We start from the raw sequence: 26,328 nt of genomic DNA on the forward strand, positions 1-26,328 counted from the left end.
AAGACCAAAAATATAAAGTAGATTTTGCTACCTTATCTCCAGTATTTGCCTTTAAGAAGCAAATTACACAAAGAGACCTTTGAGATGTAAATCCTTTTAAAAGCCTCTTGCTAATTTTATAATCCAGGAAGGTCTTTCTCAAGTGCTTAGAAGCCATTCTTTTGACATGTAATTTTGAGGAAAGATAGTGCACCTAAATTTCAATTTCTGTGTGAGAATGGGAGTCTAACATTTATAGGCACCAATTAGCAAACAAGGATGGCCTAATAATTGAAAAAAAAAATTTGCAAACTCAGGATTGGCACAGTTCACTAATGAACTGCTCAACCCCCACCCCATGTCCTCCAGCATTTTTCCAGTAGCTTACCCCAGCTCTGAAAATTCCTCCTTCCTTTTGTTTCAGTAGAGTTGAGCTCAGACGACCTCTCTCCTGTTTTAGAAGCTTTGAAGAGTCTTCTTTGCCTTCCAGTGCAATTTTTACTTTGAAATATCCCTGAGAATTGTGGCTTTTCAGACCCCTCTGACCCTCAGAATTTGCAAAAGAAAGAAAGCCGTCCCTCCCTAGTGAGAGCTAGCACTGCTACCCGGAAGGAAATCTCTGCAGAGCAGCCTCACCTTTGCAAGATCACAGGTGCCCTTCTCAAGAGTTGCCCCTCCTGCCTGTCCTGATTACACAGCTGAAACTATGACTGAATCCTAGCACAATCTAACTGGAAACATGCTGGGCTGATAAGGGACAAATGAGTTTATAAACTGAAGGAGCTTCAAGAATATGCTACAATGGACAAACAGTAGCCATGGGATTACCCCTGGGTTTGAGGGTGCGTGATCAAGGAGGCCAGAGTGAAAGACTGAATAAGAACAATGGACTTGGCAGAACATTTTTTGAGACATTTGATTTTACACTCTGGTAAGGACCCCAGAATACAGAACAAACTTTCTGCTAAGAGTGGATCTTAGAAACTAGGAATAAGTGATGGCCCTGGCTGAGCGAAGTGCAAATGCTTGGGTTGCCTGGCAGAAGCAACAGGCTCAAGAATGTGGGCCTGATGGAATGTTTCACATGTAGGGCTAGAAGCCCCATCACATGATATGCTTCATGGAAGGTCACAGGGAGTCCTTCAGCCAACAGGAATCAATTGGTGACGGCAACATCATCCCTAAGTTCAGTGACAGCTCATCTCAGGAATGCTTTTGGAGAAAGAATAGACAGGCTTGCAGACGCAAAGGCTGCCTCAAGTCAGTTTTATAGACCAAGATGATCTTTCTCAAGGACGATGGAGCTGTTCCTTTAAAATGCAGTCATCAAGGAAGATTGTGCCCCTAACTCCTAGTCTTTTGCTGGTTGTACCAATTTATGCTTATATCAGTTTATATTTACATGAGAATTATTAATATATTGCCAACATTTGTCTCCCTGGAATATATTTTTTACCAATATAATGTGCATATGATGTCTCATTGTAGTTTAAACTAGAAGTAACCTGAAACTAATGAGGTTGGGCATCCATGCATGTTTATTAACCATTTAAATTTCTTTGTCCTCTGAGTTATGTATTCTTGATAGTAGCCCTTTTAAAATTGTTTTAGATAGCAAAAATCTTTCTGAATTTTGTGTCTTCCCTTATCAATCTTTTTATAATATATGAGAAACAGAAGTCTTTATGTAGTTGCATTTATCAGGTTTGCCTTTTGATTGTATTTTTTGTCTTAAGAATTTTTATAATCCAAGTTTATAAAGTTTTTTCTATACTATCCTCTAAATGTTTTGTAAATTTGACTTTCACAATGAAGTTTTATAATTAAATGCATTTATTTTTGCTAATTGTGTGAGATAAGATCCAGTTTTATTTTTTTCAAGTAGTTAATGGACCCACACTATTTATTAAAAGTTCATGATTTTATTGCAAATCTATTTTACTTTCTCTATATGTTAGTTTGCCGGTCTCATTATTGCGTTCTATTGTTCAATTTACCTATCCTGTGTTGGTAGTATGCTCTTTTAACTTCGGTACTTTAAAAAAATTTTTTTAGGACTGTCTAGAGTATAACTTGTGTACTTTCATGAGTCTTCATAACTATTAGAAAATAGTTTTCAATCTTGTTCTTTCTCTTCAAGTATGCTTTGACTTTCTTGGCATTTGGGGCATCTACATAAATTTGTAATCTTCTTGTGAAATTCCACATATATTTTAAAATGTGGTTGCATTGAATATCTGCATTTGTGATTTGGGAAGAGTTGAGTATCACTATAGTATTCAGTTTTTTCAATCAATGAACATGGTATTTAGGTCTTATTTATATATTAACAATATTCTTTGTAGAAGTCTTGAACTTCTTTGTTAACTTATTCCTAAGCATCTGATACATTTGATGCTAATAAAAATGATATTCTAAAAATTTCATTTATATCTAATTGACAAATCCTCTTGTATATTCTAAAGAAAATTGTTGAGTGTGGATTTTCTATGCATAAATACATATAATCTACAAATAATTATAATTTTCTTTCCTTTTCTATACTTCTTGTTCATTTATTTGTGTTTTTTCTTGCCTTGATACATGACAGATCTTTGATGATACAATATTAAATAGAAATGATACAATATTAACTAGAAATGATGGCACACTTGTTTTATTTCTGGTCTCAAAATAAAAGCCATTAACAACAAGTGTTTTACATAGATAAAATTAATTAGATTTAAAGAGTACTGTTCCATTCCAAGAGTGCTATAAAGTTTTTATTACGAATAAATTTTGAATTTCATCAAATATATATCAGTATCTTATGAGTCTTATACTTTAGTATATTAATGTGGTAGACTTCATTAATTGATTTCCCAATATTAAAATATTCTTATGTAAATAGTATAATTTAACTTGATCATGATTGTTATTTTTATTCATTGCTGGACTGGTTTTGTTCAGTTCTTGGTAGATATCTTGACATTTGTGAAAATTTCTCATATCAAATTAGGGTAACTTGGTTTTCTCTTTTAATTGGCATGGATTTGTTCATTTTATTAATCTTATCAAATAATCAAATTTTGGAAGAATATTTTCTCATATAAAGTCCGTGAAATTGTTCTTCATTTCATAAATGAAATAAAAAATAATACAAAAAGTAAAAATATCAAAATTAAAAAATGAAATTTGTTTGGAATTGTTAGGTATACAGGAAGGAAAGATTTCAACATTTATGCAATTACAGCTTTATCATTATCTTTTAATAGATAACTATTTTGTCTCAGTCTTCAAGATCTTTAGACTGTAGGCTTGAGGCATTTTCAGCTTTTAATACCTAGAATATAAATGGTCAAAAAGTCAAACTCATTAATCATTCATCTATTTATAACTCTTGAGATCTGGCATCATCTTTAAAAAACACTCCAAGATATACTTCACTTAAGAATGCCCTTAAAAGTTTATCAGGACTATATTAGATAAAATTTGATCAGTGTCAATACATTCCTAAATTAATTTTTGTAGAGAGATGAATAGATTAAAAAACAAAAATTTAAATCAACTAATTTTTTACACTGTTTTAAGGTTAAAGAATGATAGATAACTTACTTGGTATAGCAAGAGAGTATCAAAGAATATAGTAAACATGTAAGCTCACTCAGACATGCTCCAACTGGCCAAAAAAGACAAATCCGAGCATTAATATAAATAATAGCTTCAAAGAATTAAAACATATTAAATATGTTTCAATCTTTGGTTTGATAATGACACTAAAAATAAAAACAAAAAGAAACTGGTTATTTTTGGAGGATGGTAGGGAACTATCCATTATTTTGAAATATGGTGAACAGATAAAGGGAAATCGTTCAGCTTTCTCTGCCTTTATCCAGCTTTCCTGTACAGACTGTACCATGGGGTTACCAAATATTGATTGAAAAGAAGTTTATCTTTTTTTAAATATTTCAAGGAGAAATAATGATTGACATGTAATATCATTTTGAAGCATTTAATTAATTAATAAATCTATTCTAGGGATTGAGCATCAGTGACCACAAACAGGACAAAGTAAGAGACCACCAGACATCATGTGCCTCCCAATCCGAGAATACAAGATCAACTTGTGACAAAGAGATTGAACATCAACTGGATCAAGCAAATAGAGAAAAATACCAATGTACAAGTAACACAGAGGCAGAGAAATGTGTTAATTACCCTATAGCATGCAGTGAGCAAAACCCAGTTTCTGAGGAATCCTACAAGTACAAAGACCAAGGTTTGTTTTTTTTTTAAAGGAGATTCACTGAAAAAGAAGTGAGGGGGAGGAGGACATGCACATTAAAAGAAGCTTGGAAAAATATGAAAAATAGAACAGGACAACTACACTAATGTTTTGTGGGCAGTGTAACAAATTGATAAATGATTATCATTAAATCAGGATAGTGTTACATTTAGAAGGGTGGGAGCATTGTGATAGAGATGAGTTAAATGGAAGACTTATGAGATAGCTGGCAAAGTTCAATTTTTTGACCTGGTTAGTGGTTATAAGAATGTCTGACATACAATCCTTTATGAAGCTATGCATTTGTTTAATTCTGTTTTCTGTATCTCTGCTACATTTAAAATACAATTTTAAAACTGGATGAGTGAATATATTTATGATACAATTTTCAGAGAAGATGTTCTGAAAAGTTTTATTTTATATTAAGTATTAATTTATCAAGTTGATAAACAGAAGAAATCGAAATTGATATTTTCAATATTTATTAGTAAGGCTGAGGCAACAGCCTTTATACGGCACAATTTACATAAGTTATCAAGATACATCTTGTATACAATCACAAAACCAAGACTTATTTTTACATAGAATAAAACTCAAGACAGATTTACAAGCATTTTTTAAATACAATTCTTATGTATTTTCAGGTCAATTTATACAGTCCTTAGTCCAAGAATTTGCATTTGTTCATTAGATTTTCCAAAGGGATTTGGGTAAAACAAAAAAGAACACATTAGCAAATCACCAACATGGCATGCAACATATAGTCAGAAACAAGACATATCTTCAAGTACTTTAGTTTTTATTTCAAAATCAGTTTTATTAAGGTTTTTATTTTTTCAGACAAGAAAATTTTTTCTTAAACCTCATATGTGTTGTTAGGTTATTAGCACACACATTAATCAGTAGTGGGAGCACCTGAGCACATCACTGAACAAATATACAGACACAATCAAACAATAGTCATATTCACATGCTAAATGCCAAATGAAATTAATGTTTCAACTTTGTCTACTTTACCAAATGTATACTTATGTACAAGGTGATGAATTAAGAAAATGATCTCAATCTACCTATCAGATAAAGAATTTGATTAAATGATTTTGGTTTTGTGGATACCTTTAATAATAGAACATGAAACATACAGAAAACATCATTGTGTCATATTTAATGAGAATATTTGTTTCACTCATTCATTATTGTATTACACCCAAGGCAAGTGATTATTAAATAAATAGCTCATAATTATTCATTGAGTTTTCTTTCACTTTCATTTCAAGCTCAAAAAGAGGGAAGGAAGATCACTTCTGTCACACATATAGTTATAAACACATACATAGCTGTAGTTGGCTGATTTTGGAATATTTGACATTGTAGCAATGAAAATAAGTTTTTAAAAATATTGTTAGTTATGATTTAAATAAAGTAAAAAAATACTATAAACATCTTTATGATATTTTAAGGAAATGAAGCATTGATCAAATAATTTCTAATAAATTGGGCACAATATAATATAATTTTATTTTACTTCACATCACCACCACCGCTAATATCACTACTGCTACCACCACTATCATGACAGTCGTTCCTATAATAAGAATCAATATCAGCTGGTTACCAGCTATAATATTCCCACAATATGACTATTTAAATGTGTGTGATCCACAAAATTAATTCCACTGGCATGCTGAAAATATGCATTTAATTAGTGTAATTTATTAAAATATGGGCAATATTAAGGAGTAAAGACAATTGATGCCCCTTAGTCGTGGTATTGTTCTTTTAAAATGAAATATAAATAAAAAGCTCAGAGTCACCAAAAATCTCCTTAAACTTAAGAAAAAACAGGGAAAACACCAACTTCTTGCTACTAGGGTTATTTGTGTCTGTAATGACTATTCTATATTCCCCGTCTTTTGTAAAAATTCACTCTGTGCTTTTGTTTCCACAGCTGAAAGTTTCTTTAGGACCAAATTTTAAATTAAAAAGCAACATCAGTCTCTGATGACTCAATGAAACTGTGGGAAAAACTGAGATGCTCTTCAAGATAAAAATGTTATAATTGGATTAATCACGTATTCTATAGAGATTACAAACTCTGTCAGTATTAGAATAAAAAAAAGTCAATTCCAATAAAATGAAATAAATGAAAGAATGGAAAACCATGTACTGTGATATGTACAAAAAAGTAAAAAACACCAAGAGCCCTATTTGCAATAAAAAAGAAACAGTTTTGTTTTAAGAAGGGAAGTCAACATCATTCAGAAGAAATGCATTCGTATAAGAATCAGTGTTGCATAGAATAATTCCAGTACAATCTAGAAGTTTGGTCAGCTGCAAACTTGGCACACTGGCAGGATCTTATGCTCTCTGAAGGGGAATGCTGGTGCACAAAAAGAAGCCCTGTTGTCAACTCTGCTGATTGACCTAGCCCCATCACTAGTTCCTTGGAACGGAGGGACTTCTATAATGGAGAGACTCCTACTCTTTCAGGTTAAATAGCTACCAAAGAGATAATCTTTGTTTTGGCGATCCCTCCATTTATATTATTCTAAAAAAAACTGCAACTGGAATGAAGAAAGCTAACTGGTCATACAAACTCTCATGCACACCTCTGGATATAAGTGGCTGCAAAAGAGGATCAGAGATGAGTCAGGGTTTTCTTTTAAGGGCAAATATCAGAAGATTTTTATGTCAGAAGGAGATCTTCTTGGACCTTTTCTTCCCCAATTATGAGTGATGATTATAGGCTTCTTCAAGTGCTAGCTTCTGCTGGAAATATCCATGGCAACCATCAGCAGATCTAATAGTCTCTAAAAATAAAATCTTAGTAATATAATATCTTTCATGATTCCTGTCTCCCATGCTCATTTTAGAGCAATGTCAATGGTAAATGACATTGCATTTTCAGTGGGGGGGGATTAAAAAATAGAGGAAAGAAAAGTTATGGTTATCTTTCTCAGTTTGGGGAAGAGGGAATTATATTCTGAAGTCATATATATATATATATATATATATATGAAGTTACATATATATATGTGACATATATATGTGGCCTGGGCTATATTAGAAATTCTGTTATTTTTATTGCTTTACATTCCTCTCAAATTTAAAGCATTTTTCTTTAAAATGAGAAAATTCAATATCCAACCTCTAGAGATAGTTTTCTCTAATCCCGTTAACACTTCGCCCTTGAATAAAGCAACAGGTTTTAAGCCCAGAATGCTCTAAGAAGCAATTTGATTTATTTTGGGTAGAATATAAGAATAGGGTGAGACCAATATTATTCATTTAATTTAGGATAACAAAATTTGCAAATCATTTTCATGTAATTCTTCACCTTTTTTCAGGTTAAAGTTTATATTTTAAATAAAAAATAAGCTTTGTAGCTAATTTACTGCTTTTGTCCATGTCAATCCTTGTCATTGGTTTAGACGATATTTTTCACATATAAAATTTCAGAATTAAAAAGCTATGTAATAATTATTCCTTACTTCTCTGTATAAAACTATATTTGGAAATGTGCTTTCATCTTTCATAGATCATTGATTTATCATCCCAACATCTCATTTGGAAGGTTAAGAATATATAATTATTTTTATCCTACAGATGAGAAAACTGGGGTAAAGTGAGTTTAAGTGACATGTGCAAGGTGACATAGTCAGTGGCAGAACTAAGACCAGAAGCCAGGCTTTTACTCCCTGCTGAGTGTGTTTTCCACAACTTCACGTTACTTTCTTAATGAATAATGCTGATAGAGAAGAGGGTGCTTCATTTTAAGAGTTGAACATTAGTTGTTTTATTCATTATTATTAAAATAGTTCAAAGTATATTTTAACCTCAGGTAAATGTTGACTTATCACGTATTTTCTCAACATTGATGAACTCGATCACTGTGATATTGTCAATAAAGTAAGAAAATAGAGCACTAGAGAGAACTGGAGTTTGGTGTCAGGTTTTCATGATACAGTCAGTAAATGAATTAACTCATTAAGAAAAAAAGGGTAAAATATTATGAAATGAGGAAATTATACCCATTTAATTAATCAATGTCACAAGATTAATATGGTTTGTTTGCCAGAGAAAGAATATTCTTTCTCTGTCAATGCATCTCAAGAGAAAAGAAATGTGTAGGATAATACATTTATTTGCAGTTTCACAAAGAATACAATGTCATGCTTCCTAGAACATATCAGTTTACTTTAGGTCCTTTGGTACATAGATTGAAGATGTCTTGGGTTAATGGCAAATTATGAAGATTTTGATGGTTTCAATCAAAATTCCAATATTGTATGGGCCAACATTTTTCTTCATTAGCCAGTCATAGTTTTATATCTAGATAAATTCAATTTTATTTCTACCTAGTATTATCTTCACTCTACATTATTTCAAATTATACTGAAACAAATGCGTTTTTACCACATGGATTCAAAGTCAGTGTTGTATACCCTTGTAACATTTATACACAGAGAAAACTGGAAAAATGTGCCCTAAAGCCACGATTTCTACATCTCCTATTCCATTTTCCCTAAGAACACAGCCACCTCACTTCCGGTCCTGAACACATATTGTAGGTGTGTCTTATGTCAGAAGCTGAAAGCAGCCAGTTGTCTCAATAGAAGACGATGAAGGAAGATTTTTGAAGTTTTGAAAACAGATTTGTTACATCAGTTCTTTCCTTTCAACCAAGGCTTCTTTGCATAAAGAATTACCTTTGTGCTGCACTGGAAACCGCATTAATCTTTGCGCCTCTGTCTTAAGCTATAGCTCAACTCTGCTCAAAGATTTCTGCCTTAAGTAATCAAAATTTCTTCCACAGTTTCTTTTCACAGCTATGGGAAATCCAAGGTCTCAGAACTCCATTCCTTTTTGTTTTCAATATGTGAACTTTTTCAACTGAATGTCTTTGTATGGTCCACAACAATAAATGTACAAGGTGTTAACTATGATTTTGCCAGTTGTTCCCACTCTTATGTTGCCTCTCAAAACTTAGCTTAGTACAATTGTATCCAACTATAGTCTTGATGTGAGGCTATTTAGAGCAGCTTCTATACCCTGAGAAGACATGTTTCTTCAATGTGTTTGAGTAGGACTGACCAAAAGTTTGTGCCAGTTGACTATTCTTTTTCTGAGATCCACTTTGTCAAGCCAGATACAGGCTTCACCAATCAACGTCTTTTTCATAAACTTTCCTCCATTGGAGAAAAGTAAAATCTAGAAAAAATAGTCAAAAATAAATATATTTAATTTATACACATATGAGTGTATAAATTTCAACCTTTTTAAAGGACATTTAATCATCAAAGAAATAGCACAAAAGAGGGTGATGGCGAGTAGAAGTAGCAGGAATACTTGTAGGAAAACTAATAGTCAAGATGTTCTCAAAAGATTTGCATGTAATATAAATTAATTCACATCAACATTTGTATTATTCTGCAAAGGAAAAGACACATTCTGAAGAATGTGAGAATATTAGGTAAAATGTGTAACCAGCTAAGTCTAACCAAGTTTATGCTTAAACTGATGGAGAGTTTCACAAAATAACTTTGCCAAATAATTTTTTACTAGTTTATAAAAAGCGAAATCAAATACAAGATTAACTGAATTCTGAATAAATAAATAGAAGTTCACAGAGCATTATTTTTATTTAGTGTTAAATTTTCTGGCGATTTTACTATAGTATGTACTCCCAAACTGTTTTCTGAAGTCACATGCAAAACATATCACACAGAATCTCAAACTAGATGTTTGTTTTTCCTTTTAGAAATAAGTTGAAAGAAAGAGAGAGAGAGCATTCAGTGGAGCTAAGCATTAATCCTTGATAATTTTATTATCTTTTTCTCTTCAGAATCTCCTTCGGTTATACAATTAACCCTTATTCCTGGCTAAAACGTAACTTTTTTGTTTCTGACTTCAAAATTTGTACTTCCAGATATGAATATCTCTTCTAGTGTCTGGTTTGGGGATTTCAAATGACATTGTATATTTTCACTTGAATCTCTGCCTTCTTATGAAATTCATTTCAGACAAACTTGATCTTTCTTTACTCCAAATTCCCTGACTACATAATCTCTGTGAAATAATACGTTTGTTGACACAGACTTCAGAGTGTCATTTGATTTTTTTATTCCTTTCCAGTCTAATATCAGTTAATCTACTCAATACATTTTTGCTTTGTAATATCTTTTGTCTTTGTTTCTAATTCAAACCTTGAATTTCCCGTACCATGGTTTCTTTCTGTATTTTTTTCTCTTTTCTCTTTCCCCCATTTCTACTTTCATTCCTCGTCTCTCTATCTACTGAATACATACTACGTGCAAAGCATTGTGCTAGGCTGTAGGCAATGAATATTAGCCCTTGCCCTAGAGAAACTGATAGCATAGAACCAGTGACAGGTAAGTACAGCAATTGTTGTCACAAGACAGACTGGGAAGTGATAGCCTAATCACAGAAGCAAAATGTTTTGTGAATAAGGTGTGATGAATTATACCCAGGGTCATCAGTCAGGGGATGAAAGATGTGGAGTATTGTGATAGATGAGGAGAGTTGGAAAAGGAGATTTGAAGGGGAGGAAAAATAGGAGCAAAGGATTGGAGGCTTAACATGACTTGAAAAGAGTCTATTGTGACTGGAGTATTGAGTGGAAAAGTATCGGAGGAGCTGAGATAGTCAATACAATTAAAACTCACTTTGGAGGAATCTGAATGATTCAAGATAATGGTGAGTAATTGAAGAGCTTTAAAGTAAACTAACCAGAATCATGTAAACTAACTAGGGTTTTAAAAGATAACTCTGGCAAGTACTGTGATGACATGAACTAAAGGGATAAGACATAAATAACAAGTTAGCCAGGTAAACAGATGAAATGATTTGAATAACAAAGAGGGGAGCCCAAAGAGATTTAGTGGCAGTGAACATGGACGTAAGAGAAATCTATGTAAAATAAACTCTGCAGACAGAGTAGAGAAGGCTTAGCAGCTGATGGGATGGGGTGAGTGAGATATGGAATTCTAAAAGATTCCTGGGGTGATACTGCTAAAAATTAATTAATTTATCAAATGTCATATAGTGTATGATCAGTATGTAAATATTGAATAATTGAATAAAAATAAATACAATATGAATGAGGTTTTTTATTATGTAGTTAAATATTAACTACATAATACAAAGTTACCTGAAGAGAATGTCCTGCAGGACTTAGACTGAATCGAAAAGTTTCATTGAATGAAGGCTCTCGATCATGTCTGCATACTCTTGTTTTTTTCTTGATCACCTTTTTTTGGGTAGAAATATTCATCACATATATTTTCACATATAAATCTGAAAATAAGAATTTAGTCCATTAAATTCCATCAATCATATATATTTCTACTGAAGGAATTTTAACTGTATACTGAAAGTTCTTTCTACATTTTACACAAAGCCAACAGATTTGTATAAAATTAGTTTCAAAAACATAAAATGATTACAAGATATGTCTATTTTCTTTCTCCCTTTCTTTCTTTCTTTCTTTCTTTTTTCTTTCTTCTTTCTTTCTTTTTCTTTCTCTTTTTTCTTTTTTTGAGACAGGGTCTTACTCTGTCACCAGACTGGAATGCAGTAGCCAGATAACTCACTTAACTTCAAACTCCTGGGCTCAGGTGATCTTTCTGCTTCAGTCTTCTACATAGTGGAGACTATAGGCAGGAGCTACCACACCTAGCTGATCTATCTATTTTGTTAACAATTTAAATTTGTTTTCCTGTTGTCTAATAAATATAACACTGTAATTTGTGTGTTAAAATGTCTAGCTAAAAGCTGAAAGAAAACAACTTGCTGCATTTGTTAATCAGTTCTTTTTTTCTGACATGTTTGGTGTACAGTTCAAATTTTAGTTAACATTTTCGGGAACATTTAAGACACATTCCTAATAAATTCTAATTATATTTAATTGATGAGTATAATAAAATTAGATACCTGGTAGATGATCAGGAGACTTAAATTTGTATGTAATATTTCTGCATTGGAGAATTTCAACTATTAGTTGTTCGCCATCTGTTTTCATTTCCTTCTTCAGCGCAATCTTGATTTCTCCCATTACCTGAGTTTTAGCTGGCAGGATTTAATAAAAATATAAGGAAGCATGTAATGCCATATATGAAATGTTTAGTTCAATATTCATTCATTTACTGTTTATCAAGTGCTAAATATCTTATGATATCCTAAGTGCTAAATATCTTGTTGTATTCATTCACAAATGAATAAAATACACAAAATTTATCACAGATTCATTTATTCACAGATGAATAAAATACAGTCCAAGCTGTTAATGCCCATAAAGAGTGAACAATCTTATGGGTAGACTAATAAATACACAGATGCTCATATCAAAGCGTGTTAAATGTAACAATATCTTAGTAAAAAGGGAGGTATGGAGAAATGCATGTAGCTAAATGTTATTCAACTATAGATTTTTAGGGCAAAAGCAGTAATAGATATGACTGTATCAATTAATATAGATATGTCTCTATCAATAGATATGACGCTATATCAATTCATGTCCTAATCCACTTATTCATTCTCTAATAAATATTTTATTTCCCACTCTACTCTGTGCTAAGCCCTCTGCTAGGAAGAGTGAATATAATGATAAGCCAAAACATGCATGCTTATTGGTTTCATGTTTTTTTTTTTTATCTATTGGGAAGAAAAACATTAATCACATATATTCATCAATAAATATATAAGTATAAAAAGAGAAAAGGTTTTGAAATACGGAAGCATGGTTTCAATGGAGGCTAAAACAGAGGAGCAGATGCCTAGGGAGATGTTACTTAAGCTGAAAACAGAAGGATGAGAATTAATTAGGTGAGACGGATGAGTAAGGCCATTCCAGAGAGAAGGAACAGTGAGTTTTCAAAAGGAAATATAATATGAAAAATAAATGCCCTTGTGGTTGTAACATATTATAAATTGAAGCCATGTTAACAATTGGGTTTTTCCCTTTAGAATTATAGGAATCCATTGAAGGTCTTTAAACATGGTGTAGATAATTTATTCTCAAACAATTTGATCTCAGGATTCTTTACACTCAATAAAATTGAGGGTCTTCAAAGAAACTTTGTTTATGTGGATAACTACCAATATTAGAAATATAAAATTTCAGATTTTAAATTAAAATTCAACAGTAGATATTTAAAAGTATTTGTTAATTAAATTCAATGACAATAACTGCTTTAATGAAAACGTTTTAATGAACATAACTGTTTTCCAAAACAAAAAAAAATAGATGTACTGTTTTATATATTTTTAAATTTCATTAGTGCATGGCTTAATAGAGGACAGCTGCACTCTCTTTCTTTCTCTCTCTCCTTTCTTTCTTTCTTCTTCCTTCCTTCTGTAGAGATGGAGTCTTACTATATTGCCTAGGCTGGTCTCAATCTTCTGGCCTTAAGCAATCCTCCTGCCTTGTCCTTTCAAAGTGCTGGGATTACAGGCATGAGCCACACTACACCTGACCTCTTTCTTTCCTTGTAGAGAAAAGGTCTCACTCTGTCACTCAGGATGAAGTATAGTAGCCCAATCATGGCTCACTGCAGCCTCAGACTCCTTAAGTCAACTATTATATTTTGGTATGTGGCAGATGTGCTTTAAGAATACTTCCTGTTTAATCACACAAATATTACAAAGGCATGCACTGAACTGATTCACCGAGGATACCCTTAAGTCAAACTGGCATTTTTTTTCTTAGTAAGCACATGTTGGTAAATAAGAAAAGTGTCTACTAGCATAGTTTCTTACCTTTGCCTTGACTGAAAATAAGTTCCTAGCACTTTTATCTACTGTTACTTTGCACTGCCAATATAAATGCCCACCCAGTGAAAAAGGTAAATAATTTCAGTGTATTTTGAAAATAATTTTGACTTTATGGATTTAAACAGTCTTAGGGAACCATGGAGGTCTGTGAACCACATTTTGAGAACCACTGTTATAGAGTATAGTTGAGGAATTTTTGAAAGAAAATGAAATAACAAAACACTATGAGTAAAGTTGTCAAAATATTAGGCTGTAGTTATTTGATCATTATGATTTAATTTTGTCACATTTTTGGGATATAATTGATAGATGTATTCTTTTCTGGATCAAGCAACTGTTTGATCAAATTAACTTAAATTTTGTAAGTCCAGATATATCCTGACATGGAAAATTATCTATTAATATCTCTCTCCTTGCTCTCTTCCTTTGTCAAAAAATACTATTACTGTTGTCCAAAAATTGACAAAATTATCTTCTATATGTTTTATAAACTAAAATACAAATCTTCTAGATAAAGTTAAATCATAATTTGTGAGCCAATGATTAGAGGTAATTAGTTCATAGTAGAGAGATGTTAACTTTCAAGAAACTCTAAGTCAAAGATTTAATATACAACTAAACTATCAAGTATCAAGTCTATAATTTGACGCATGAAAGAACTTAGAGAACACTTTAAAAAAATTGACTTGCTGAGAAATATATAAGATACATTTCATCAAATCAAAGAGACAACTAGAGAAACTTCAGCAAAAGGATTGATGGTCATTATTCAATAAAACTAATTGTAGAACTAAGGTTAAGCAGTACATAGGTTGGTGGAAGAATAGCATGAAAATGTTATATTTCTGAAAAAGTGTAAAGTATAAAACTAAAAATTAATGAATGAAGAAGAAAAAGAGGAAGAGAAAGCAGAATGAGATTATTGATTTTTATATAGGTAATAGATAACAAATGATACCATTTAAAACTAACAAACCAGGTAGTAAATGGTCATGTAAAAGGGACAGGAATTAGGGCATTATAAAAACTATAAATAAGAAGAAAATCTTTAGAACAATTATACAAAGCTTTCTTAATTCCAAAAGAAAATTAAAAAACCCAGAGGCCAATATTTCTCCTCAACCCAGAGGAAAAATATCATAATATGGCATAATATACACAATAATTATAAAATGTGGAGTTGAGATCAAGCATATCTATTATATCAATAAAGATGAGTAGGTTTTAGCTAGCATATTTTAATTTTTTTTCAGATTGGCTCATAAAGCAAAGCCTAGTTCTATACTATGTACAAGAAACACAACTAAAATCTAGTTTTGTTCCAAATTGTGAAAAATACAGAGATTGACAAGTAAGTCAGGCACACAGAATCAATAAGAGTGCAGAGATTGAGATCTCATTATCAGGTAAAATAGAATTTAGGCCAAAATGTAGCAAACAAGACAAAGAAAGACACTGTATGAAACTAGAAATACGTAAATCATAATGAAGACACAACAATTATCAATATCCATGTACCACTGATATAAAGTTGAAACTACAAATTAAGATGTAAGGATGTAGAGGATTTAAGGAGGAGTAAAGATGATAATAATCTAAGACAAGGCAAGTGAACTAAAAACCTAGACAAAATGTTGAGACACTATAATTGATAAAGTAGATCTCACAGATATATGTCAAACACTATACCCTGATAATAACGAATATACCATTTTCTCAATCATCTATGAAACATATCCAAAAATTGATCATATATTGAGTTATAAAGAAGACATTAGTGAGTTCTAGAAAATGAAGCAATCATTAACATTACCTGATAATACACTCAGTGGCTTTCAACTAACCAACTTTTGGGTGAATGTAAAAATACTATGAGAAAATAAAGAAGTTCTGAAAAATAATGACAATAAAACACTATATATCAGAAGGTATAAGAGTTAAAGCAATGATCAGTTGAAAATCAATAGCTTTAAACTCCTATATCATTTCAAGTAATGATTAGAAAATACACATATTCTTCTATCTGCTATCATTAAAAAATACAATTGGTTTAAATTCCAACCTGAAGTCTAGAAAGGAACAACAAAGTAAAACAAAAATACAAGGAAGGAAATAATAAAGACACCCACTAAAATTAATAGAGAACCAAAAATAAGTAGATTAAACTAATAAATCAAATCAAAATTCTGGTACTTTGAAAAAAACCCATCAACAAAATAAAAATCTAATACTGAATTTAGTGAATGTCATGTGACCTCTTAACACTACTATTTAGAAATGACATGTAATCTCTTAACTGCAACACTACTCTTCACTCAATGATTTGGTATAAAACATCTGGTGCCATGGATATACCCTAATACTAATTGGTTCCCATTTTGTTTATACATTCTTGACAGATGGGAAACTATAAATCTCACCTTATATGTTTCTTGGAATTTGCAAGGGTGAATTCAGTTCTGGTTACTTAACCATTTTAAATAATCATTAACAAGCCAATTAAAATCTCTCTCTTTTAAAAGAATCTTTACAGGAAAATAAAGAATCTCTAAAATAAAAATGAGAAAATGAGACAGATCTTAGGATCTGCCTTCTTCAATATCTAGAGCAGTTGGGCAGGGGCGGGGGGGGAATGTAAAACATAGGAAAGTGTTAATCAGTACCAACAAAGCAAGAAATAGGCTCAGTCTCTGGCCAGAAAACACAAAGAATTGATGTCTAGGAATGAAAAGGCAGTTTCTGGTAAGGTAGAAGTTAGCAGCATTCTTGAATACATCAGATATCACAAAATCTTCCCAGGAAAAGAGAAATGAATTGATAAAACCCTGAGAATTATTACTAAATCCCCCATCATAGGGAAGTAGATGAACAATGAGGGTAGCCAGCCCTAGGAAAAAATAAAAAAAAAAAACCTTTGAGAGTGGCAGTCTTGGCTTATCACTATGAAGATTTGAGTCTCAGAAGAATCAGGAAAAACAGCCATGCCTCCCCATTACTGGAGCTCCAAGTAAAGGTAGAGAAATATGTAAAGCTTAGTATGTCTTTTCATAGGAATAGTACGCACCTCAGCTTGGTGGAGTGAATGCTGATAGAGAACATTTAATCAAATATCAAAAGAGGGAGCAAAAAATCCTAGTTAGGGTGGCAAACCTATCTATACAGCACTTTTCACTCTTTCCTCTAAAGCCATAGAAAAGTAGATAGCTACTCCTCAATCTCTCAAACCATACCTGGGAGGGAAGGAAAAGCAAGATTCTAACATGGAAGGGAGGAAGCCACGGAAAATTCTCTCCCGATATTTGCAGTCAATAGTAGTTGTGAATAGAACTGATCACACTAATGATCATGATGAAATAGAATAGCAGGACAAATTTTATCTGGGAGAAGTTCACTTTCATAGGTCCTAGTCTTCTGTTATAGGTCTAAAACCTCAACACACCACATATGTGAAATTTGTTGTTGTTTTTCACTTTCTCACCTGGGGAGAAAGGTGGAATTAAAAACTTGCTAATTAAAGTTCTCAGGTCATCACATTACTTGTTTTTTTCTTGGAAGTTTAACTTCACGGGCTTCACAGTGTGATACTTGTGAAATTTTTTTTAAATAAGTTTCTCTCTGTTCATAGATTGAACCAGCTTGCTCTTTGCTACGAAACCCAATCGATAAAATTAAAAATTAAAATATAGTATTAGGCTGGGCATGGTGGCTCATGCCTATAATCCCAGCACTTTGGGAGACACAGGTGAACGGATCACTTGAGGCCCAGAGTTCGAGATCAGCATGGCCAGCATGGCAAAAACCTGTCTCTACTAAAAATACAAAAATTAGCCAGGCATGGTGGTATGCGCCTGTAATCCCAGCTCCTTGGGAGGCTAAGGTACGAGAATCCACTTGAACCTGGGAGGCAGACATTATAGTGAGCCAGGATTGTGCCGCTGCACTCCAGCCTGGGTGACAGAGTGAGATTCTATCTCAAAAAAAAAAAAGTGTTAAAATATATGTTCAACCTCAATATTTTAAATTTTGCCTCTTAAACTTAGTGAAAATTTTAAATAAACTAAAATGGCTAAAATATTTATTGAAATTAACTCATTCATTTGTTCTTTCCTTAATATATTTTGTCATTAAATTAAAAATATAACCTTTTTTGATGATGAACATGAATAATTTAACTACATTTAAACAAAATTGATTCCTGCTTTCTCCTCAGCTAAACTGTTTCTACTAATATACTTGTCAAATTGGCTTATTATTATCTTCCACAGCATTTCTTAAAACACTTTCTGGTGCCTTATGCTCAATTAATATATATAATGACCTTCTCACTTTTTAATTTTCTCAGATAAAAAGTTTATACATATTATATCTTTGAAAAATATATGTATGTGATATCTATAAGCACTTATTAGTACACATACCTCTATCTCTAGTTATCTAATTTGCATTTATAGTGAAATATATTTTAGGACAACATTATGATTAACAGAATACAATTATCATTTCACAGAAAGAAATAAGGTTGGTATAATTTCCATTTTGCAGATAAGAAAAAACTGGTTTGGCTCTTTCAAGTAACTTGCCAAGTCATTAAATGTCCCAGGCTGAACTTTAATATAGATTTTCTGAGGCTCTCAGGCTCCATTATCTCATGGCCACCTTATATTTTCTACGAATAAGATTGTGAAAATACTGACTTCATAAGAATATTTGCTTTAAGACATTTTTGTAACACAATGTCAGGATAAAAGAGTTTACAGAGGCTATTTAGCTCTTTTATTTTAGCCACATACTGGACTTTAGAAAGAGGAGAAGGCATAGTAAAGCAACTCTTTAAGTTTAAACAGTGGAAGATGTCTTCCTGAAGTTACTATCTACTTATGCACATTAGGTCAATTATGAAAATTGTTTAGATTAAACAATAAAAACAGCAATAATTTTTAAAAAATATTCATCATCCTATGTGAAATTGCTAAAACATGAGAAGTGACTATTAACTGAGAAGATATTTCTTTTTGGTTACATTATTGGTTTCTGTAACCCTTAACTAGACATAATATAAAGTTAGTTTATTATCTCTCAGAATTCTAAGCATTCGATTGCAACCTCAGCTTTTTTTTTTGCCAATGTAAGACCATTTTAGGCAAAAATCTCTCAACAGGCAAGTTTTTAGTAACGCAATGAATCAAATGTGGAAGGGAAAAGAAGGAAAGAATGGTGCCTCGTAAAAGGAAAGTCTGTGTAAGGAAAAAAAGCAAAGAGTGAATACAATTCTCATCCCCATTACGCTGTATTTGCAAATTTTCACTAATAAATACCACATAGCAATGAGGTAGGTGACTGGTGCTAGCTAATGAAGTCTGAATTGGTGTTAGATAAGATGCATATTTAGCCATGACAGTCTATCACCTCATAATTTGTTACCTAGCTCCCATCACTTATTTCAAATCTAAAGAAAGTCTAATGAAGGATTAAGATGGATTTTTAAAACCAGGAATTCTGGCTTCTAGCCCTATGAGATGGCAGGCAAGTCATTAAGTCTTTGGCTCTAAACAATTGTGTTGGTTTAGTTAGAGTTTTCAAACATAGTCATTATGGAAAGTTTTATTAATGCCCTAATACCTGTCAATAGCCAAAGTAGTGATGTATATTCCCTCATGTGTAATTTTATTTTTCTTCCTTTTATTGTTTCTATTCTACCAGTTTCAAGCCTGGCTGATGAAAGTGATGATCTTTTTCAAACGCTCAAATTACAAAGATAAACTGTTAGTACAATCCCTGAAATGACAATTACTCAATGAGCATTAATTCTTTTTATTTCTCCATATTCCTTCGTTCTTTTTTTAAGATTTTATTTTTAATTGACAAATAATTCTAGATCTTTATGAAGTACAATGTGATGTTTGACGTGTGTTTACAATATGGAATGTTTGATTAGGCTAAAAACAAACCCATCATCTCACACAATTATATTTTTTCTTCCAAAATTTTTGATGCAATGGAAGATCAGTTCTAGAAGTACTTGAAAATTTATGCCTAGAAAATATTAGGTTAATTGCTCAGTTCATTCAGAGTAAACAAAAAACAAACAAGATCTTGTATTCAAATATTTGGTAGATTTTAATAAAAATTTCTAAAAAAAAAAAAAAAAGGACATTTTTCACTTTGCTGAACCTGTTAGAGAAAGTCAGCTCTCTATAATTTTCACAAATCATTCGCTATAATTTCCAACCAGGTATATTAATATTACCCTGAGGTCTATAATAATTCTACTTGACACACTGAAGTTGTATCTCTCCTCTAAACTTCAAAGGCCTTCTGACTCTGGTACTCAACAATTACCTACAATTAGCGATTTTCTTTTCTCAATACTATATCCTTGAGTAGCAAAGCAAGCTACCCGATTTAAAAGAAAAAAAAAAAACAATTCTGATAATCTTATTTGCATTGAATTTTATTTTCTGGTATATTGTTGTTTTACAAAAGCTATATTAAAGCCAATGATACTTTTTAAACTTATTTCCAAGAAATGTGTTTTCTGAACAAACTTTCTTACCTCTACAGAACAGATTATGTGTAGGACAACATAGAAGGAATAAAGAACTATATTTTTCAAAGGTTTATCCTAGTTACCATGTGTTTGAAAGAGGGAAGCAGAATGTAACTAATTTATTTCATTCTGTAGTGTATTAGATTTTATTATAGAATAAAAATACCTTGATCGTAAGATCTCATAAGTTCAGCTTGGATAGATTCGCCTGCTTATGCAATGAAAATAGTGTGAAAATGGAGCCACTAGCTAGCTCCCTTACTCAGATCCCTTTTTTCCTATGTATCTAACAGATGACTCTAAATATTTGAGTCCAGTTTTTACTAACACCTGCTATGATTAAAGAGTTATAAGAGAATTCCTAAGACAGAGTTTGTAAGTGCTTTAGGTTCAAATATAAATTATTTATTTAGAGTGCAACTCACTGGATTTGGTTTTCAAGAAAAAAGAATCTTCACCCCCCAAATTTTTCAAGAAATACTTTTCCACTCTATCATTGTATAAACTCATCTGTAATCAAGTAGATAATATTATACTATTGTCAATGATAAATACCAATTGAATCACTTGAAAAATAACATGTAAACTTATGTCATATTATCTTTTTTTCATCAACCATTTGAAATACAGAATATATTACTACCCTAACTTTAAAAAAAGGAGACTGACTAATTGGCAAAGGTCACACAACTGGATTAAATGTCTCCATCAAGATAGCCCAGGATTATTGGCAAAATTGTGGGAATCTGTTTATTACGTGATAATAATTTTGGGCCAAATTCATGTGTGTACTCCTAGGGATAGGCATGTATGTGTTGGGGAGACAGGACTGGTAATTTATGGGGAGATTAGCATTAGTGTATGTATGAAGTGGGGAGTTGGGGACTCAGGATTTGTGGGGAGTATATTCTGGAAAGATGAGGTACAATCAAGACAGGGAATAACTTCTTATCATTTCCTTTCCAAAACAGTTTATGAAAGCATACTTCTTTTTTTGGTTTTATGTGGGGATTACAACTGACTCAAATGATAACAAGATCTTCCATTGATTGAACAATGCTTGTTCTTCAGAAGTTTTTTGTATCATGTACAGCCTTTAAAAGACTGTCCCTTATTTATCTTTGTCTCTTTAGCCCATAGAAAAATCAACTAGTCTATATTAGATGTTTAATGAATGAATTTGTATTATTTCTCTAATCTTCCCAGCAAACCTACAAAACAGATATCATTTCCACCTCGTTTGAAAGAAGGTAATTTACCAGTTCTAACTCAAAAACCCATGCTTGCCCCACTCCACTAAGCTGATGCCATTGATGAGAGATATTTTGGATTTTTTTTCCCAAATCTATGGTTTCACCCAAAATAAAGGATTGTTTGTCAATCTATTAATTTCATCTTTATTAATATGCACATCAGAGCCTCTATTATTCAAATCTATGGGGTGGCATCCTAGCACATTCTCATGTTTTAGGGCTACGTGGGGGCTGAGAGAACAGGCATTTTTAAATGTTTTCATTAACGAATTTTTTCCCCAGGGGAGAATAATTCTGTAAGCTTTCATTAAGACCTTTATTTAAAATAATCCATATTCAAGGAGATATTTTATACAATAAGGCAGGCATCCTGGCCTAATAAGATTTAAAGGTTTTGTAAAAGTAGGACAAGCCTGTACATTCTCTCTGTATTCTGTTACATAAATAAATCCTTTCTTTCTGAGATAAAGCTAGAAAGAACATAATTTTAAGCAGAAAAAAAAGCTTTTTTCTGATTGATCTCCTTCAGTGTTTTTTGACATTTTTGTCCTTTGGTATGTGCTTCTTAGCATTTATTTTACTGTGTCTGAAAATAACCAGACCTCTTAAAAAAATTTTTTTAAAGAAAGTCTCCTATTATTTTATACGAGACAACAACAGAAATGTTTCACTATTGCAGAAGAAAAACTGAAAGTTTAAATGGATATTACATTTAAAACATTTAGAGTTTTGAAATATTTCTAAAACCTCAAGACAACAAAGCCCAGGAATGAGGCAGGACAGCTGGTATGATAGACCAATACGGCAGTAAAGTCTCCTTCCAGAAAGCAGTCAAGCTTAACAAAACAAGGTAGCTTCCTGAGTTGAAGGCCTTGGCTAAAACTCCTATGCATTTGTATTGACTTTCGATGTAAAAGCAGAGTACCCACCCAGGAAAAGTAGTGGGTCTATATATATTCTTTAAACTAAGAATAACATTGGCATCATCATATAATACATTTAGAAAATAAAACCAGGAGAAAGTGTAATGTTAGAAAAACTAGAAGCTCCTGTGAGGAAAAATAATCTGTATCTGTAAGAGAGAAGCTACCAACAGCTAGAGAACAACCTCCAGCTTCTTCCAGGAGTGGATGGCGACCCTGCAGTCAGATAACCTCTGAGTGAGCCTGTGAAGACCTTCTGAATGAACGTAACTAGTATGGCAGTCAAATGTGTCCATTGGTCCACTAGGTCAATTACATCATTTCTCCCTCTTTGTCCCTAGATTAATCTTATCACTCTTAATATGCAATAAATTTTATCCTCCTTGCAGTTTTAACTGACTGGTTTTATGCTTTCTGCTAGATGCAATATACAGGGATATTTGACTGTTCCATTCTATAAAACCCTTTCTCAACCCTATTTTTCCAGCTACTTTATCTCCCTTCCTTAACTGTCATGCTAAATAAAAGAGAAAACTCTAATTCCACCCCAATTATTTGTTCTTAGTCCACTTGTGCAATTTTTTTTTTTTTTTTTTTGCCTCTTCAGTTCCTGTCTTCATTAGTCTCTTGCCTTCTTTTGCCCCAGGAGGAAGAACATTATGAACTTCATCACCTGTTCCTTACTTTCTGACTTCAGTGGGGTTTTAGTAATGATTACCAGCAAGAAATCTGAGGATAAGAGGAGAGAGTCAAAGGTAGCTATATCCTTCTCTCACCCAATACCGTCTGTTGGGGCATTGTTTGCAGTGGCTATGACTTCCTATAAAGGCTACAGCTCTTATCCGGGATCCCCTCCTACATGGCGAAAGCGATTCTGGCAACAGCCTCCCTCCTCATGATTCATTAGACCAAAGGGTAGTAATGACTTTTGTTGGGGTTAGTTCCTGTGTGCTTCATTTTCCCCTAGTTGGTTCCTTTCACCTTCCTCACTTTGTCAGTGCTCATTTCATTTAATTCTTTTAAACTACCCTGTTGAACATGTCAACTGATTCTTGCTAGGACCTTATGCAAGAGCCACTATTGCATATGAAGTTGGATAAGAATCCAGAATTTTTTCTCTTTATAGGGAGGTATTCTCCCAATTCCATCTATTAGACAGTTCCATTTGATTTGTGATGCCACTTTTGGTTCTCACGCATTCCTGGATCTATCTCTGTGCTTTGTACATTATGCCATTGTTCCTTTCATTTTGCACAAGCAACAGACACTTTTTCATCATTATACCTTGATAGCTTACAGGATAACTTTATCCTTGAATAAGTCAGGATAGACTAGATTCTGCTGCAGCAAAAAAGTTGCTCTTGTTTTCCTGTAGGTATCTTGGTTATTTTATAAGTTAATTCCAAAATACTTGAATAATTTTTTAAAAGATTGGTTTTAGAGCAGTTTTAGGTTCACAGCAAAATTGAGAGGAAGGTACTAGAGACCTTCTGTATACACCCTGCTTTCACACATACATAGAGTCTCCCATAAGAAACACTTTCCACGAGGGTAGTACATTTGTTACAACTGATACACCTACAATGACACATCATGATACCTCATTCTCACCCAAAGTCCAATACATAAATTAAGGCTCATTCTTGTTGTACATTCCATGGGCTTGGAAAAATATATGACATGTGTCCACCATTATAGTATCATAGAGTATTTCACTACCCCTCAAGTCCTCTGTGCTCTGCATATTCATTTCTCATTCCCCCAAACTCCTGGCAGCCACTGATTTTTTACTGTTTCCATAGTTTTATTTTTCATAACGTCATATAGTTGAAATGAAGTAGATATAGACTTTTTAAATTTTTTTCTTTCATTTAGTATGCATTTAAGTTTCTTCCATGTCTTTCATAGTCTTATGGTTCATTCTTTTCAGTACTGAACAATATTCCATTGTCTGAACAATAAACCACAGTTGATTTATCCAGTCATCTACTGAAGGACTTCTTGGTTGCTTCCAAGATTTGGCAATGATCATTTAAGCTGCTACAAACATCCATGTGCAGATTTTTGTCTGATCACAAGTTTTTAATTCCTTTGGGTAAATACTAAATAACATGATTGCAGAATCATGTGGTAAGAATATATTTAATTTTGTACAAAATCGCCAAACTGTTTTCCAAATTGGCTGTACCATGTTGCATTCCCCCCAGCAATGAATGAGAATTCCTATAGCTCCACATCCTCTCCAGCATTTGGTGGTGTCAGTGTTCTGGATTTTGGTTATTTCTAATAGGGGTGTAGGGGCATATCACCATTATTTAATTTGTATTTCCTTGATGGCATATGATGTGGAAATGTTTTCATATGCTTATTTGCCATCCATACATCTTTGGTAAGGTGTCTGTTAAGGTCTTTAGCTCATTTTTTAATTTGTTGTTTGTATTCCTTAAGAGTTCCTTTTACAGTTTGGATAACAGACCTTTGTAAGTCTTTGCAAATTTTTCCCCCAGATTGTGGGGCTTATAGTTTTATTCTTTTGATAATATCTTTCTCAGAGCAGAAATATTATAATTTTAATAAAGTCCAATTTATTAAATTTTTCTTTCAGGCTGGGCATGGTGGCTCATGCTTGTAATTCCAGCACTTTGGGAGGCCGAGGCGGGTGGATCATGAGGTCAAGAGATTGAGACCATCCTGGCCAACATGGCGAAACCCCATCTCTACTAAAAGTACAAAAAGTTATCTGGGCACGGTGGCACATGCTTGTAGTCCCAGCTACTCAGGAGGCTGAGGCAGGAGAATCACTTGAACCTGAGGGGCGAAGGTTGCAGTGAGCTGAGATCATACCACTGCACTCCAGCCTGGGCAACACAGCAAGATTCCATCTCAAAAAAAATTTTTTTTCTTTCCTAGACTGTGCCTTTGGTGTAACCCCTGAAATTCTCTAGATTTTCTCCTACATTATCTTCTATGAGTTTTATAGATTTGCCTTTTGCATTAAAGTCTATAGTTCATTTTATGTTAATTTTGTAAAGTGTAAGGTCTATGTCTAGGTTAACTTTTTGCAAGTGGATGTCTGTTTTTCCAGCACAATTTATGAATAGATAAAATACTTTTTAGTTTTGATATTATGAATAATATTATTGTTTTTGTTGAGCTATTATGTATTTATGTTTACTTACTGGTGATATGAATGAATTCTTATTAGTTTAACACGTCTCTCTTGATTTAGTCAGTTATTCTATATAGGTGTTCATATTGTTAACAAAAATTGGTTTTATTTTTTCCCTTTCAATCTTTATGCACCTTTGCATCTAATTTCATTTCCTTTTCAAATACATTAACCAAAAACATACTACATTAAATATTAGTAGAGGTAGTGGGCATTGTTGTTGAGCCAACAGCATGAGCCAAAATCTATCCAATACCTAAAAAAACTTTCAATAAAATGTAAAATGTAGGCTGGGCATGGTGGCTCATGCCTGTAATCCCACTTTGGGAGGCCAAGGCCCGCAGATCATTTGAGGTCAGGAGTTCCAGACCAGGCTGGCCAACATGGTGAAACCCTGTCTC

General features: G+C 32.7%; 1 protein-coding gene across 6 annotated transcripts in view; it reads right to left on the bottom strand.

The window, feature by feature from the left end:
- Positions 1–4,708: 4,708 nt before the first annotated feature.
- PCLO (piccolo presynaptic cytomatrix protein) overlaps positions 4,709–26,328 on the bottom strand; it is a 416,914-nt gene continuing 395,294 nt past the window's right edge. For all 6 annotated transcript variants that reach the window (XM_032276463.1, XM_032276460.1, XM_032276462.1 and 3 more), the window contains 3 exons: positions 12,197–12,331; positions 11,415–11,560; positions 4,709–9,454 (listed from right to left, as the gene is read on the bottom strand). In XM_032276463.1, coding sequence (XP_032132354.1) covers positions 9,314–9,454; positions 11,415–11,560; positions 12,197–12,331 — 422 coding nt within the window. In that variant the 3' untranslated portion in view covers positions 4,709–9,313. The remainder of the gene's footprint in view (positions 9,455–11,414; positions 11,561–12,196; positions 12,332–26,328) is intronic.

Source organism: Sapajus apella, unplaced genomic scaffold, assembly GCF_009761245.1.
Source record: "Sapajus apella isolate SASKATOON/1434 unplaced genomic scaffold, GSC_monkey_1.0 scaffold7, whole genome shotgun sequence".
Lineage (NCBI taxonomy): Eukaryota > Metazoa > Chordata > Mammalia > Primates > Cebidae > Sapajus > Sapajus apella.